Here is a 15368-nt window from a genome sequence, read left to right on the forward strand (position 1 = left end):
GACCATATCTTCATGAGACTTATGGATTTGGTCTGCTTCTTTATCCAACTTTTCCAGTTCATTCTGAAGAGGGTCAGGGGACAAAGGCAGGGGCATCTGAGATGCCCCACGGGGTGCAGAAGGTATGGGACGAGTATTATATGAAGAAGTAATAGATGTAGCCCTTGTGTCTTGAAAAAGCATTCCAAATCCACTAGTAGGTATATCAACAGGCTGCTGTAAGGAAAAACATGTCATAGGCTGCAAAATAGTTTGATCTGAAAGATCAGGAAGGTTCCCAGCAATTCGCATTGGAGCCTGAGCAACTTGGTTAAAGGTATGATCTTCACTAATTGGCTGAATGTTAATTCCAGCAACTGAAAATAACTCAAGAGAACTATGCTCAAGTGTATTAGAAGATGGCAGCACTGCCACTTGTACAACAGGCTCATTGTCCGGCACATCATGATATGAATGATTGTATGATACCATAGCATCTGATGTGGATACTGGATTTTCAACTGGTTGGCTAGTATCCTGCAGTTCGCTGGCCTGTGGATCTCCACATTGCACTGCAGTCAATGTGGCTAAAAGCGTACCTTTTTGTTGGTGTGCCTGGACAGGTGAGAATGTGTCAGTCAGTGAACGCTCAATCACTTTCTTCTTCTGTCTTTATTTTCTTGAAGTAGAATTAATTTTGTTAAAAATCTTGAATACCATCTCCTCATAACATGGAGAAAGAACCAAGACAAAACTCACAGGACAATTAACATATAATTTTCTGTTGTACGCATTAACAACCATAGTAATGTTAAAACTTTAACCCCGTCATAATTCTCAGGATAATATAAACAAAACAGTGCAGGCAATGTCCTCATACAAAGCACACTGTCATTTTTGTTGCACGAGAATAATGATCAAAACAAGGAGACTAGCATATGGATTGACAATATCTAACAATTTTATACCTGATCAAATGTCACTGAACCACCATGCACCAAAGCTGTCACAGGCTGCAGCAGGAGTGAGTTTACCAGGGGATTTTCCCCAGAAGAGTGGCTAATGGCTGCAGTATCAACTCCCTTCTGCTGGTTGATCCCAGTTGCACTATTAGATGCCATTACATGCAATTCACTGCTCTCTTTTTCTGTGGCCTTTTCAGGGTTTTTTTCTTTAGATGAAGGTGGGTCCACAGCGACAAGATTCCCTAGGCCATCACTTGAACTTACAGTCTCAAGCACTCCTGATTCAACCTCTTTGTCTGGCATGGTTTCTGTCACCGCATGGATTTGACTTAAACTGACAGTCTCATCTTCTGAGGCTTTTTCAGGGATTCGTTCTTCTGATGAAGATGGATCCATAGAGATAAGATTCACTAGCCCATCATTCGAACTGACAGCCTCAAGCACTCTTGATTCATCCTCTTTAGCTGGCACGGTTATTCGTTCTTCAGATGAAGGTGGACTTACAGACTCAAGATTATGCAAACCATGAGTTAAACTGATGGTCTCATGTTCTGTGGCTTTTTTAGAGATTAGTTTCTTAGATGAAGGTGGATCCATAGAGACAAGATTCGCTAGGCCATCATTCGAACTGACAGTCTCAAGCACTCCCGATCCTACCTCTTTATCTGGCATGGTTACCGTCACTGCATGTCTTTGTTCTTCAGATGAAGGTGTATCCACAGAAACGACGTTATGCAAACCATGAATTGAACTGACAGACTCATCATATGCTGAGGTCTTTTCTAGGATTTTTTCTTCAGATGGTAGATCTACAGAGACAACATCCCCTTGGCCACCATTCAAACTGGCAGTCTCAAGCACTCCCGAATCGACCACTTTATCTGGAATGGTTACTGTCACTATATGGATCCTTTCTTCAGATGAAGGTGCACTCACAGAAACAACGTTATGAAAACCATGACTTGAACTGACAGTCTCATAATCTGTTGAATTTTCAAGGGTTTTCTCTTCAGATGGTGGATCCACAGAGACAAGATTCCCTTGGCCATCATTGGAACTGACAGTCTCAAAGACACCTGATTCTGGAATGGTTACTGTCACTACATGGATTTGGTCTTCAGATGAAGGTGCACTCACAGAAATAACATTATGCAAACCGTGAATTGAATTGACAGTCTCATATGTGGCATTTTCAGGGTTTTGTTCTTCAGATGGATCCACAGTGACAAGATTCCCTTGGTCATCATTTGAACTGCCAGTCTCAAACAGTCTTGATTCTACCACATTATCTTTAACAGTTACCATCACTACATGAATTTGTTCTTCAGATGATGGTGTGCTCACAGACACAATATTATGAGTTGAATTGGCACTCTCATGCAATCCCAGTGGAGCTTCTCTGTCAGGTACACTTAATGCAGCCCCATTAGGCTTCCATTGCACAGAAGACATATCCAAAGGAAGGGTTTGCTCTGGACCATCAGTTGATTTGCCAGATTTGGGCACTTCCAGTCTGACCTCCCCATCAGGAATGAGTGATGTGTCCGCATTGTGGATGCATTCTTCAAATGAAGGAAGACTCGGGGTGACAACTTTTTCCGAGCCATCAGTACAGCAAACAATTTCAGGCACATCAAGCAGAACCTCCCCATAGTCTGAAGTTCCTCCATCAGTAATTAACTCTTTGGCACACGGATTCATAGACACGCCATTCTCTTGATCATCACCAGAACTGCCAGCTTCGTTTTTCTCCATACAATCAGTAAACAAAAATGTCCCAGAAGTCATTGTATCTAATGCACCATTTGCACTAACGGGTCTTGCTGGAGACGTCACTGTTCTAATGAAACCACCACATACTACACCTTCATCAGGAGCATTTTCTTGAGTTCCAGACAATCCTATCAGGACCACCTTGTCAAGACCAGAATCTTTATTAACTCTAACTTCTTCACTAGTCTGTAAGCATTTCGACCAAGGCTCAGGTCCATTTGAAGGTGACCCATTTAACAGTTCAACATTAGCCCAGGATTGCACGTTTTCTACCCATTGTTTCTCCTGCTCCTTCAACTTAAACCTTTCTTGCAGGTGAAATTCCTCAAGACAGTCACGGTGTATGTCCATATGGAGTTTATGCTCTTCAATTCTTTTGTCCAACATCTTAAGCCTATATGTCCTCATCGAAGTATTATTCTGGTAACAAAATTGAATAATGGCCAACTCTGTTTTCTTCTCTCTTTCTATATGCCCCTTTTCTTCCTCGTAATCATTTTTGTCTTTTCTTTGCTTCTCAGTAAGTTTTGTCATCTTCTTCTTGAACTTTTTATAAGTATCTTTGATACTTTTTGAGACATCTGTTTTTGCTAAATATTCTAGATTCATGGACAAGTCTTCAATCTTTGATAGTACCTTTGCATGTGAATGGTCCTTCAAAGCATCTTTACTTGATAATTTAGCAGATTTTGGAGACACTGCAACCTTGAAAATCCTTGTACGGTGTAAAAAGGTTTCCTTTAGACACCGCAGCATTGAATAAAAATAATATGCCTCTTCCTTTATGCAAGCGAAGTTAAGGTGCTGCTTTGCAAGCAAAAGCGATTCTTTGTGGTCGACTTTCTGCTTCAGAAATGAAGCTGCTGTCCAACACTGGATTTACAGATACCAGTAAGTTGGTTAAAAAAAAAGCTTAAGTAGCATTATAGACGCAAGCATGCTACAAGCCAAACACGACAACAAAATGGACATGTTCATAAGACATATTGAATTCTCTATGCCTATTTGCCTGCATAATTTCTGAACAGTGTAACTTCTCGCATGCATCATTAACGGGAAGATACATAAACCATGTAGATTGAATAGAAACTATCACATGTTAGTGAATCATTACAAAAATTGGTTATAGAAAGCAAAGTCTCTACATATTTGTAGGAATTGAAGAATCACCCACTCACAATATAAGCAAGTGAGAAAACAGATGGGAGCACGGATATCAGAAGCTAACTCAAATGCAGCTCTCAAGGATCCATTATTTGATAATACAAACTAGGGTGAACCCTATTGTAACCAATTTATGATGGAAGTATGACTTATTATTACTTCAGCAGCAACAATTTTTTATGTGAAATAATGAAACCCTAGGTATCCACAAGAAGAGGCCATGAGTTTTGTAATGTTTAAAGAAATATCAAGTAGGGGTCTTAGTGTCTCGTACTTTGGGCAAATAAAAGCCCAAATATCAATAAAATCAGTCCTGATCTCTTGGACCACTGTAGTCCAAGAGATTTATGGTCACTCACCGTTAGATGTAAATTCAACGGTTGACTTGAATCGGGTAATAATCATTTATTTCATATTGCATTTATATATATCATTTTGAATCATTGGATTAATATCCAACGGTGGGTGACCATAATCTCTTGGACTCCTGTGGTCCAAGAGATCGGGACTGTCAATAAAATATTGATTGGAAGTTGCATGTGTTGAGACTAAAACCTATATGAAATACACAGTCCCGATCTCTTGGACCACAGGAGTCCAAGAGATTGTGGTCACCCACCGTTGGATATTAATCCAATGGTTTAAAATGATATATATAAATGCAATATTACATAAATGATTATTACCCGATTCAAGTCAACCGTTGAATTTACATCCAACGGTGAGTGACCATAAATCTCTTGGACTACAGGGGTCTAAGAGATCAGGACTGATGAAATACATTTGTTTTTACACTTCATGGTGCACCACTGGTTAAGGCGGGACTGCCACAACTCTCAAGTCTCAAGATTGACTTCCATTTATTTAATATGAGAAACACAACTTTCCATAATATAATGAAAAATTGCAGCAACACTTGACACCATATCCGGTGAAAGCAAGCCAACAACAAAAACAACTACAGAACAACTCAAACACCAAATGGACAAAACTTAAGCATCATATAAAATAAAATTAAAACAATCCAAAAATCTAAAGTACAGCAGCTTTCCAATTTGGATTGATGTTAGAGGGAAGAATCCTAAAATACAAGGATATTGTCCAGTTGCGTTCTCTTTGCGGATGAGGCTGCTTAGGGACCAGATTGAATTCGGCAATCCCAAGTTTTAGTGTTGCATAAATATGTGAATAGTTAAGCTTTCTGGAAGGAAGAAAAAGAAAAGGAGTTTGGTGCTAGGAAGATGTGCTGATTTGGCATTAAGTTGGGTTGTGTGGATGGAGAGGAACGGGAGAATGTTTTAGGGTGTTATGGGGGAGGATGTGGATCAATTGTGGGATAAAGTTTGATTTTGGCATCCTTGTGGGCTTCAGTTTCTTCAGAAATTAAGGGTTGCATTGATCTTTTTATGGTATTTATTCTGATTGGGGTGAAGTTGTAAATTAGATTGTTATTTGTGTTTTCATGGATTTTCTGCTTTGTTGTACTTAAGAAAGGTGTCTATCAGGGACTCCCCTGTGTTGTATTTTTCATTTTTATTCAATGGAAGTTTGTTTCTTATCCAAAAAGGAAAAAAAAAAGTTACGATAAATGCCTATAAAAAGATTTACAAGAGACCACCCCTGAAAGCTCCAACTAATAAGGCGACCTGACCTAGAAGCTCATTCTATGACAAAGTATTTTCATGAATGCATTTATGGTTTATCACACACAGTGTCTTGATACAATTTCACAGCTGAAAACAAGCTTTTGGTGGTTAAATTTCACCAAATATGCTGAGGGTGAAAAAGCCATTAACCACAGTGTCATCAACACATTTTCACTCTCACATTTTAGCCGCACCAACACTCAAGTATGTTGAGGGTGAAATTTGACCACGAAAAGCAAGGGCAGAGTGCATCATCATCACACATTGCATAAGTTACATGCAAAATTGCTTGGTGTCAAAATGTAAAACCGAACTGGGATAGATTAAATGTTTTTCAAATGTCTTGGCAAAGAAACCAAATTGATATTTGCAACAAGCTAGACATGATGGATATTGATGCCATGATTATCAGAGTTATTGTGAGCCAAAACCAAAGGGTCACAGTTACTTATGCAATGAAAAGATATCAGAGTAAAAAGAAACCAGATACCCGGTAAAAGCCGAACTACAGAAGTTGATTGTCGACCAAAACATCCAAAATCATTTCAGAATAAAAAAGAAATATGAGTGTTGCAGGCAAACATAAAAAGAAACCATGCATCTAAGAACTTTACAATTCAGCATGGGACAAATCCATTTCCTTAAGAACACACCAAAAGAAGGTACTGAAACATGAGTGCATGAAAGGGGAAATCAATTCTAACCAGAGCTATCTGTAATGCCTGCAATGTTGTTGCTGGTTCTGTATTTACATGGTGATTATTCATTACGTATTCAAGAAGCTTTTTTACCATAGCCTTGACAACATCCTGCATAATAGTAACATCAATCAAGATATCATTAAAATAAAGAACTGTGTTTTACTAAGATGTATTCATGGAATATTAGTTAAGGCAGCACATAAGAACAAAATTGAAAATAAAATATTGTTAACGGGTAAATCAAATTCATACAGAGAGTTGAAGGACTCCACATAGTTTTGATATCCCAGGCTTCAAAAGAAGATTGAGATTCTTCTGGGCATCGATCAATTTTCTTCTCTTCTCAGAATCAAACAGGTTACTTTTTGGTTTTTCTAATACATTCCTATCCACATTATGTGACGTAGAGTCACATTTTTCATCAGTAGTTGTATTTACACAAGTAGTTGATCTAGCAAAACAATGAGGCACATTATCTGCTGCAGTTACAGAAGCTCCTGCAAAAGTCAATATGCTTTCAGAAACTAAAATTGAAAATTCATAAAATCTATAAGCTGACCTTAACATTGAACCAAGACAGAACTCTTGGCAAAATGTTATGAAAAAATGAAATACTTCACAGTATCAGCCATTTACCTCCCTTGCATCTGGGAGTTGTTTTTCCCTCAGATACAGGCTTTAGATAGGGTGAATCATCATTACTATTTACCATCATCTTGCGCATCTTGACAACTTCATCACTTTCAACTTCTGGTGTGTTTGATAACTCATCAAGCAATCGTTCCCTTTTTTTTCGTTTCCCCTGAGACAAAACACAACAAGATTTCCACCGAGGATGCTTTCCCTCCAACAGCTTTATATGCAACTTAAGCGGTTCCCGCTCACATTTTTCATCAGCAATTGTATTTACACAACTAGTTGACCTGGCAGAAGAATGAGGCACAATATCTGCTGGAGTTACAGAAGCTCCTGCAAAAGTGGAGATGCTTTCAAAACTAAAACTGGAAATTCAGAAAATCTACAAGCGGACCCTAGCACTGCACCAAGACAGAACTCTAGGCAAAATGTCATGAAAAAAATGAAATAATTCACAACGTCAGCCATTTACCTTCCTTGCATCCAGGATTTATCTTTCCCTCTAATCCAGGCTTTACATAGTGTGGATCATCATTACTATTTACCACCATCTTGCGCTTCTTTACAGCTTCATCACTTTCAACTTCTGTTGTAGTCGATAACTCTTCAAGCAATTGTTCCCTTTTTCGTTTCCCCTGAGACAAACCAGAACAAGATTTCCCAGGATGCTTTCCCTCCAACAGCTCTCTCTGAAACCTGAGCGGCTGTCCTTCATCCGTATGTTCCCTTTCCCGCTCACTACTGCGCAGCAATGGAACCTACAAGTACACCAATGAACTAACACAAGTTTCAAAATAAAAAAAATAGAACATGCTAAGCATAATAAACCAAATGACTAATGGATTAACACAAAACTAAATCAATCCATTTGGAAACTACCACCATCAGAAAATAAAAGAAAATGACCATTTTTTGTGCATGATAATACCTTTGTCTTGCAGACATCTTTACTTGCATTTACTGCGGAAATATATAAAAAAAATTTATCAAAACAAGAAAGAAATAATGAGTATTAGAGGCAAAAAAAAAAAAGGGTCAAAACTCAGTGTTACCTGATGCTTTAACCTCCTTTTTATTCTTCTTAAAGCTCGCCAAATAATCTCTACCATTTCTTATCCTATTTTTCACATGGGCAGTTCCTGCATTTTCTTTCCCACTTTTGCTAACTTCTCTAGTTCCCAATGCCAAATCTTTCATACTCTTCTCTTTCATTCCCCCTTTTCGCTCTTTTAACGATGAACCCGAGCTTTTACTTCCAGACATTTTAGACGCAGAAGAAGTTGATGAGTTATTCTTGGCTCTCTCGAACCTCCTCATGGGACTCGGCGTCCGCTTCATCTCAAACTCAGATTTCCTCTTGGGTGGTGAAGTTTTTGCCATTTCCGAGTAAACAGAGGCTCCGAGTTGCGTTTGATCTCCTTTACTACTGATTTCAACACAAAGAATTCCACAAAAGTTACAGTGATTAGCAGATAATGTTAGGGTTTCCACTGATGTCAGAGAAATTTTCCCACGAAAATAAGGGAAAGCAAAAGAAATGGTAAGGCGGTCCGGTGGTTCTTTGTTTGTGTTTGAACTTCTTGTAGAAAAGAAAAGAAAGAGTGTGAGAAGAGAATCCCGTACTGCCTTTGTTTTACTTGGAGGGGACGAAAACGGCATTTAATTTGTATTTATGTTATGACCATTTTACCCCTGGGATTTTAACCAAAGAAAATATGCGTACAAGAACCTGGCAAAACAATGGTCAAGTCAAGAGTCAAAATGCTCACCAATAAGGTGTTAGGTTGTATAAGTCTTGGGTGTGCTCTCAAATAGTCCTCAGTTCAAACCTCTTGATACTCGTGTGTGTATGTGTGTGAGTGTGCCCCTCTCTTTCCTAACTTTGGGGAAAAAAAAAAGTCAAAATACTGAAATTGTTTTAATTTCAACAGAAAAAATAAAACAAGGGTTTTTAATTTTGAATTCAAATCAGGAGACGAAAAAAACAAGAGTGAATTGAAAAAGTATAAAGGGTATTTTTGAGACTGAAAAATTCTTGAAAATAGAAGCGACTTTTGTTAAATATGGTAAATCTTGATTATGATGCAACCCAATAGACTGAAAAGGGAGTATGAAAATAGAAAGATGAGCACATGACAGAGTTTGGAAAGTAATCGAAGTATAAAGTTGGCCTAGATTTAAATAAAAACAATTACTCCCGACACCAACTTCTTTTCTCATATTTAATTACAATTCTCTCGGACTTAAATAAAAGTTGGCCTAATCTTGTAGAACCCACTCTTTTTTTGGTAGCAAAAAGAAAAATTAAATAAAGTATGGCGGAACATTTTGTGATTATGAGTTCCTTTTTAAATAAACTTATTTGAGAATATTTTGTGCCTGGTGGAACTATTGTATTTCAAAAATTGAACCATTGATTTTTCAAATTGTCATTTACAAGTCATTTTTATGGAGGTTGCAGATTAGTTATTATTGAAATTGTTATGTGAAATTACCTTTTGGATAGCAGTGGGGTGCATTGTAAGTTTGCAACGGTTAGGCATAATAAAGAAATCAAAACATACCTAAGGGATTGATAAGTTGCATCAATCCTTAAATATGCAGAACGTAAAAATTAAGAACATATGAAGAATTATTTTACGTAATAAAACTCCACTTCCGGGAAAAATTCATGAGATTGCTCAGTCCAAAGCAAATCTACTGTAGAACGATGATTACAAGAAGTGTGTTTGTGCAAAATTCTCACGGGAAAATATTCACATGTATATCCTTCGCCTTTTGAGCTTTCTTCTCTCTCTTCCTCAATTCCTGTAAAACAAATAGGAGTAAAATACCACACCCAGGTTGTTGGTCAAAAGCCCTCTGATGCCTAAGTTAGTTCAATTGAATCTTTGAGAAAAGATGCGGCAATAGCTAAATCTCTCACGGGGAGAGCTAGGTGGCTGGAGCCGTGTGTGGTGGCACTTAGCAGTGTGGGAGAGATGAGAGAGAGAGTGGCCGGAGGCAATGGAGGTGGCCGACTGGTAGAGAGAGAGAGAGGTTTCGAGGGATTTAGAGCTAGGTTTATGATCACCTTGTGCGTATCTAGAGTTTTTCAAAGAATAATTCCTATTTTGAAGGAAGATATTATTTCCCTTAAATGGAGAGATTGAGTCAATTAGGGATTTGGATTAGAATTAAATCCCTAATTAATGATAATATCCCACATTGGTGATATTATCTTTGATTGGTGATTATATTCCCAAATAAAGATAATATCCCATATTTAAGATAATATCTCATACTTTGATTGGTGATTATATTCATTCTTCTTGTCCACGTGGCACCTTGTGATTGGAAGCTAAAATATTTGCTCCCACAAAGTACTCACACACTTATCCTAGACACATTCTAGACAATGTTTACCCACTTCTTCATAACTCAACTTCTGTCACGGGATGATCTTTCAACACTCCTTATGTTGAAAGCAATACTAGTCACGATTGCTTTAAGCTCGCCGGAGTTCTTCCAACTCTCATTTTGTTGAATCCGATACGGGTCGCAATCGATTCAAACTCACTGGAGAAAAACCGCCAGCACAACCTTAGTACCCTCAACTGTATTAGTCACCGAACATGCAAATAAATGCAATATGAATGATAAAAGTGTTTGATAAATCACCAAGTAAACATGAAACACTTGATTTATCTTAAATAAAAACTCAGCTTTCCAAAGTTTATGGACTAACAATATGATGAAAGCTTTGAAAAATAGTCCTTCAAAACAAAGATTGATTGATTGATAAATAAATAAATAAAACTTAATCCCAAAAACATTATCCTTTTCTATAGATAATCATATGTGAAATTAAACCAATAGAAAAGACAAATATACAACAAAAGAAGGTTTTAATCAATCACAATATCAAAACAATCAAAATGTGATCAGACACCTTTGTGGGAACATAAATTTTACCGGCAAATAAGAAAACGACAGAGAAGAAGGAATATTTCTTAAGTCTAATTAATTACCCTAATTAATTTCTATTTAATTAGGGAAATTATCTTTGATTTAAGTTAGGAATATCTCCCTAAATCAAGGAATCAATCTCCACCAAATCTCTTGGAGTAATTCCTATCATCTTTTTGGGGAAGAATAATCCTAACCAAATAAGGATTATTATCCCAAATCCCTAGCACATAAGGAGACTATAAATACATAGCCACACAAGACATTCAAGGTAATTCTAAATTCCTCTCTCAATACTGAAACTTTGCACAAAAATCATCTCTCTCTCTCTCTCTCGTTGTCTCTCACTATCTCTCCTCACACGGCTAAGGGCACCCGTCTCTCCCAGTAAGAGAAAACTCCATCTATTTTAGCTATTACCATATCTTTTTATCAAAAATCTAATTAAACTAACTTAGGCATTGGAGGGCCTTTGGCCAACGTCCCCCAGATGTGGTCTAATTACTTCTATTTATTTTGCAGGAATCGAGGACCAGAGAGAAGGAAAATCGAAGATTGAGGAATCAACCCGCGAATATTCCATGTGTGGAATTTTGCACAAACAACCTTGATATTGTGATATGATTGAAAACATGATTTCCAAGCAAGTTACTTAAAGAAAGAATAAAGAAAATATATTGAAAATTATGCCTAAATGAAATCCACCCCTAAAGGGATTCTGATTGACTTAAGATCAGAGAAAATCATGAAAACAAAATCATATTAAATTTCAAAAACGTTCCTATCATGTGTTCATGAGAGATGACATGGCTTACTCTTGGATCAAATGTCTCAAATGTGTTAAGTCACAATTTTGTTATTCGGGAATGACCAAACTGTTTCAATCCTGTAGTTTCTGGAAATTAGAGACAATAATTTACCTTCAACCCTACGGCTAAATGACACTTCCAAACCTATATTAAGTTTTAAGAAATGCCAACACAATTTCATACTAACATTATGTAAATATCTTCAAAGAGTGTAAATGTAAATAACGTCATTATTACCCATATTACTAATGGAACATTTATTATGAACTACCTCTCTAACGGGACACTTTATATGGTTGGACTCCACCTCTATTAGAAATAGCATTACTTACTCTACAAGTTAGGATTTATCAGCAATTACCACAGAAGATGCCTTTCTTTTCATTGCGCATTTGTGCTTACAAGAATCCTGCTCTCTAATAAGAGGGTCAAACTTAACTACAAAAAAGTTGGCCCACAAGAATTCTCCACTTGAGAATTAACACCATGTACGCCAATTATATACCAAAAAGGGAAAGTATTTTCTTCAGCATACCACTCGACTCATTCACGTTCAAAACTGCTTCCTTAATTTTAAATTTTTTTTTTTAATTATGTTATACAAGCGATTTTGGGAGATGAAGGAGGGGAGGGAATCAAACTTAGGACCTCAGATTTAAGAATAAATACTCATTACGACTTTATAAATCCCTTGCAATCTGCTTCTAAATTTAAAAAAGAAAGAAAAAATAAGAAATAGATTTGAAAATGCAAAGGATGACTATAGAAACAAGTCATAGAGGATCCTAATTGCAAAAAACACATAGAAACAAGTCAAACTGTACCAATACTATAATCTGTTCCCATCTGGCAATTGCTATTATAGCCGGCCATTTATGGCACTTTGTGGTTGCTTATTCCTTAATTTAAAGTTGACTATACTTTTGACCATGCATATTGGCCGGACCTGGAAATATTAAAATGAAATATCTACCATGCATATTGGCCGGACCTGGAAATATTAAAATGAAATATCTATCTTTCATTGCTAGCTCTCCGATCAGCAACTAACTAATTTAGCACTATCTCATCTAAACCAAATCATTCTTCCTCTCATTTTCTTTTTGATATCAGGAAAAAAAAAAAAAAAAAACCATGATTTATCTCTGCTTTTTCATCTTGGTTTGCCTAAATTTAAGCTATGCTGAGCAATATTATGATCCAACTGAGTGTGCTTCTGATGCTAGCTATTCAGGCTCAAGATACATTTGCAATATGTTCCAAAATTCTTGCAGAACATTCTTGGTCTACCGAGCCAACCCGCATTTTCAGACTGTTTCGAATATCTCAGAGTTGTTTCAGATGGACTCTGATGCCCTGCTTGGGCTCAACAATCTTACTTCTCCTTCTGAGGCACTCAGAGCAGGTAGGGAGGTTCTTATTCCCATTGACTGTTCTTGCTCAGGTCAATATTTTCAGGCAAGTTTCAGCTACATGGTTTCCGAAAACACATCATACTCCGAGATAGCTTGTGGCGTTTTCGAAGGCTTGCTTAAGTCCTTTACATTTCGTGAGGAAAACTTGTCCCAAGAAAACAAGCTTAAGGTTGGTACTGAACTTCTTTTGCCTCTAAGATGTGCTTGTCCTGATAAGTTAGCTAGCAGTAGTGGAGTGAAGTACCTTGTGACATACCCTTTTGTAGAAGGCGACGGACCAATCATATTGAGCCAGAAGTTTGGCATCTCTCCTGAAGATTTATGGGCCGTAAATCATTTAGGACCAAGCCAAACTGTATTTCCAAAAACAACTGTTTTAGTTCCCTTGAGAGCACCTCCGGTCTTAAACTTCAATATCCTAGATTCTCCACCTCCAGCTCCTGATTTTCTTCCCACAAATCCTGTTGAAAAAACTGTTAAAAACACAAAAGTGAAGAAATTGTATATAGCAGGGTCCGTTCTTGGGTTTTCTCTGCTACTTGCAGCATTAATTGCATTTATAATTTTGTATAGAAGGGCCTCAAAGAAATGGAAGAGTGAGAAGCTCCAGTCCTTTACTGCTCTGAGCTCTCCAATTTCATGTTCAACAGTCAGAAGCCCTCTTAAATCCGGTCAAACAGGCAGAAGCTCTCCAATTTCATCATGTTTATCTCCGGATATTCTTGCTGGATTGAAGTATTCTTTGTTCAACTATAGCTTAGAAGAACTCAGGAGAGCAACAAGGGATTTCAATGAAGAAAACAAGATTGGTTCTCTGGTCTATAGGGGATTGATAAATAATGTTGAAGTGATGATCAAGCAGATGCGGTTTGAAGATACCAGCCATGTTATTGATGTACATTCAAAAATCAACCACATCAACATCTTGAACTTAGAGGCTGTTTCTTATGGAGAAAATCACTTGGCTTGGTCTTATCTGGTGTTTGAGTATCCAAGCAATGGCTGCTTGAGGGACTGCTTGTCTAGTCCATCTATTACTCCTCTCAAGTGGCATCGACGAACACAAATAGCTTTCGATATTGCTACAGGACTTCACTATTTACACTGTTGTACTTTCCCTTCATGTGCACACCTAGACATAAATACTAGAAACATTTTTGTGACAGAAAATTGGAGGGCAAAACTTTCGAATATTGGAACTATCTCTGCGTTTGGATCTTCCGAAGGAAATGACAAAGGATGGGTTGCACCAGAGTACCTCCTGCATGGCTCAGCTTCTGAGAAGGTGGATATTTTTGCATTTGGAGTTGTTTTGCTTGAGCTCATCTCAGCAAGAGAGGACATTGATGGAAAGTTTTTCAAAGAGTCCATCAAATTTTTGGGAGGAGGTGCTAGCAAAGGTGGTTTCCTCGAACAACTTAGAAGCTTCATGGATCCGCAGCTGGAGGACTATCCTCTTGCAGAGGCTTTATGCTTGGCTGTTTTAGCAAAGGGGTGTGTGGAGGATGACCCTCTCCATCGGCCGTCCATCGATGATATCATGAAAGTCCTTGCCAGAATGGTCTGATCAGAAGTTGATCGATAACAAAGAACCAGATTGGTCACCGATTATGGAAGAACACTTTTCCACTGAACTGTAATGGTGTAAAACCTGTGGTTGTTAAAGTTGGATCATAAGTGATTCCATGCCCTCCTTTGTACAGATTGTTTATGTCTCTAATATCAGGTTCTTTATGTAATGTATGAACGTCCTTTGCTTTGTATTCATGGACCTTAATATTATTAGAAAGAAACAGTTAAATCATGCGGTTGAAAGGAATTGGATAACTTGAAAAAGAAGGGTTAGAGCATGAACCATGATCCCCATGATCCGAAAATAAGCCACTCATTATTTTAAAGTTATTTTTCTTCATTATTACCCTCTTAAATTATTGTTCATGTTTTAGTTTATTACATCAGTTCTTAGATAAGAGACAAGCATGCATCCAAGGGTATGTAATTGGAAGATATGGCTGGTTAGATTCCCTTTGGTCAGTGCTCACATCACATGTTGTCTGAAGAGACTTATTTAATACATTTTCATTTTCTGGTGACGCCAAGAATTTGTTGCTTCCACTTGTTTGGTATATACTTCCCTTAATTCTAATGTTTTATGGACCACCTAGAGTACTAGAAGTTTTTCAGCCTAATAATTATTTTCCCCCATAAAAACGAAGAGTAATGGAAGGCGCAAGGCTCTTTAAATTCTCCGACGTGGGATTCACACTCTCAACACGGCCACCATTTGATAATTTGTGTCAACCTTGCTGCTAGTGGATATGATATCACTCTT

At 37.6% G+C, this 15368-nt stretch overlaps 2 protein-coding genes across 2 annotated transcripts in view; one reads left to right on the forward strand and one right to left on the reverse strand.

Moving 5' to 3' along the window:
* Positions 1-8440, reverse strand: part of LOC117630194 — a 9767-nt gene extending 1327 nt beyond the window's left edge. Inside the window, exons 1-8 of the mRNA XM_034362937.1 lie at positions 7917-8440; positions 7793-7824; positions 7337-7622; positions 6865-7197; positions 6481-6725; positions 6232-6336; positions 948-3590; positions 4-594 (exon numbers count right to left, since the gene is read on the reverse strand). Of these exons, the coding sequence (XP_034218828.1) occupies positions 4-594; positions 948-3590; positions 6232-6336; positions 6481-6725; positions 6865-7197; positions 7337-7622; positions 7793-7824; positions 7917-8244 (4563 nt within the window). The 5' untranslated portion in view covers positions 8245-8440. The remainder of the gene's footprint in view (positions 1-3; positions 595-947; positions 3591-6231; positions 6337-6480; positions 6726-6864; positions 7198-7336; positions 7623-7792; positions 7825-7916) is intronic.
* A 4315-nt stretch (positions 8441-12755) lies between these two features.
* LOC117633221 (lysM domain receptor-like kinase 4) lies at positions 12756-14603 on the forward strand. The gene has a single exon (XM_034366937.1). It carries the CDS (start codon positions 12756-12758, stop codon positions 14601-14603), a length of 1848 nt encoding a protein of 615 aa, XP_034222828.1.
* Positions 14604-15368: the final 765 nt, after the last annotated feature.

The sequence above is a fragment of the Prunus dulcis genome, chromosome 6 (genome assembly GCF_902201215.1).
Source record: "Prunus dulcis chromosome 6, ALMONDv2, whole genome shotgun sequence".
NCBI classification, from domain to species: domain Eukaryota; kingdom Viridiplantae; phylum Streptophyta; class Magnoliopsida; order Rosales; family Rosaceae; genus Prunus; species Prunus dulcis.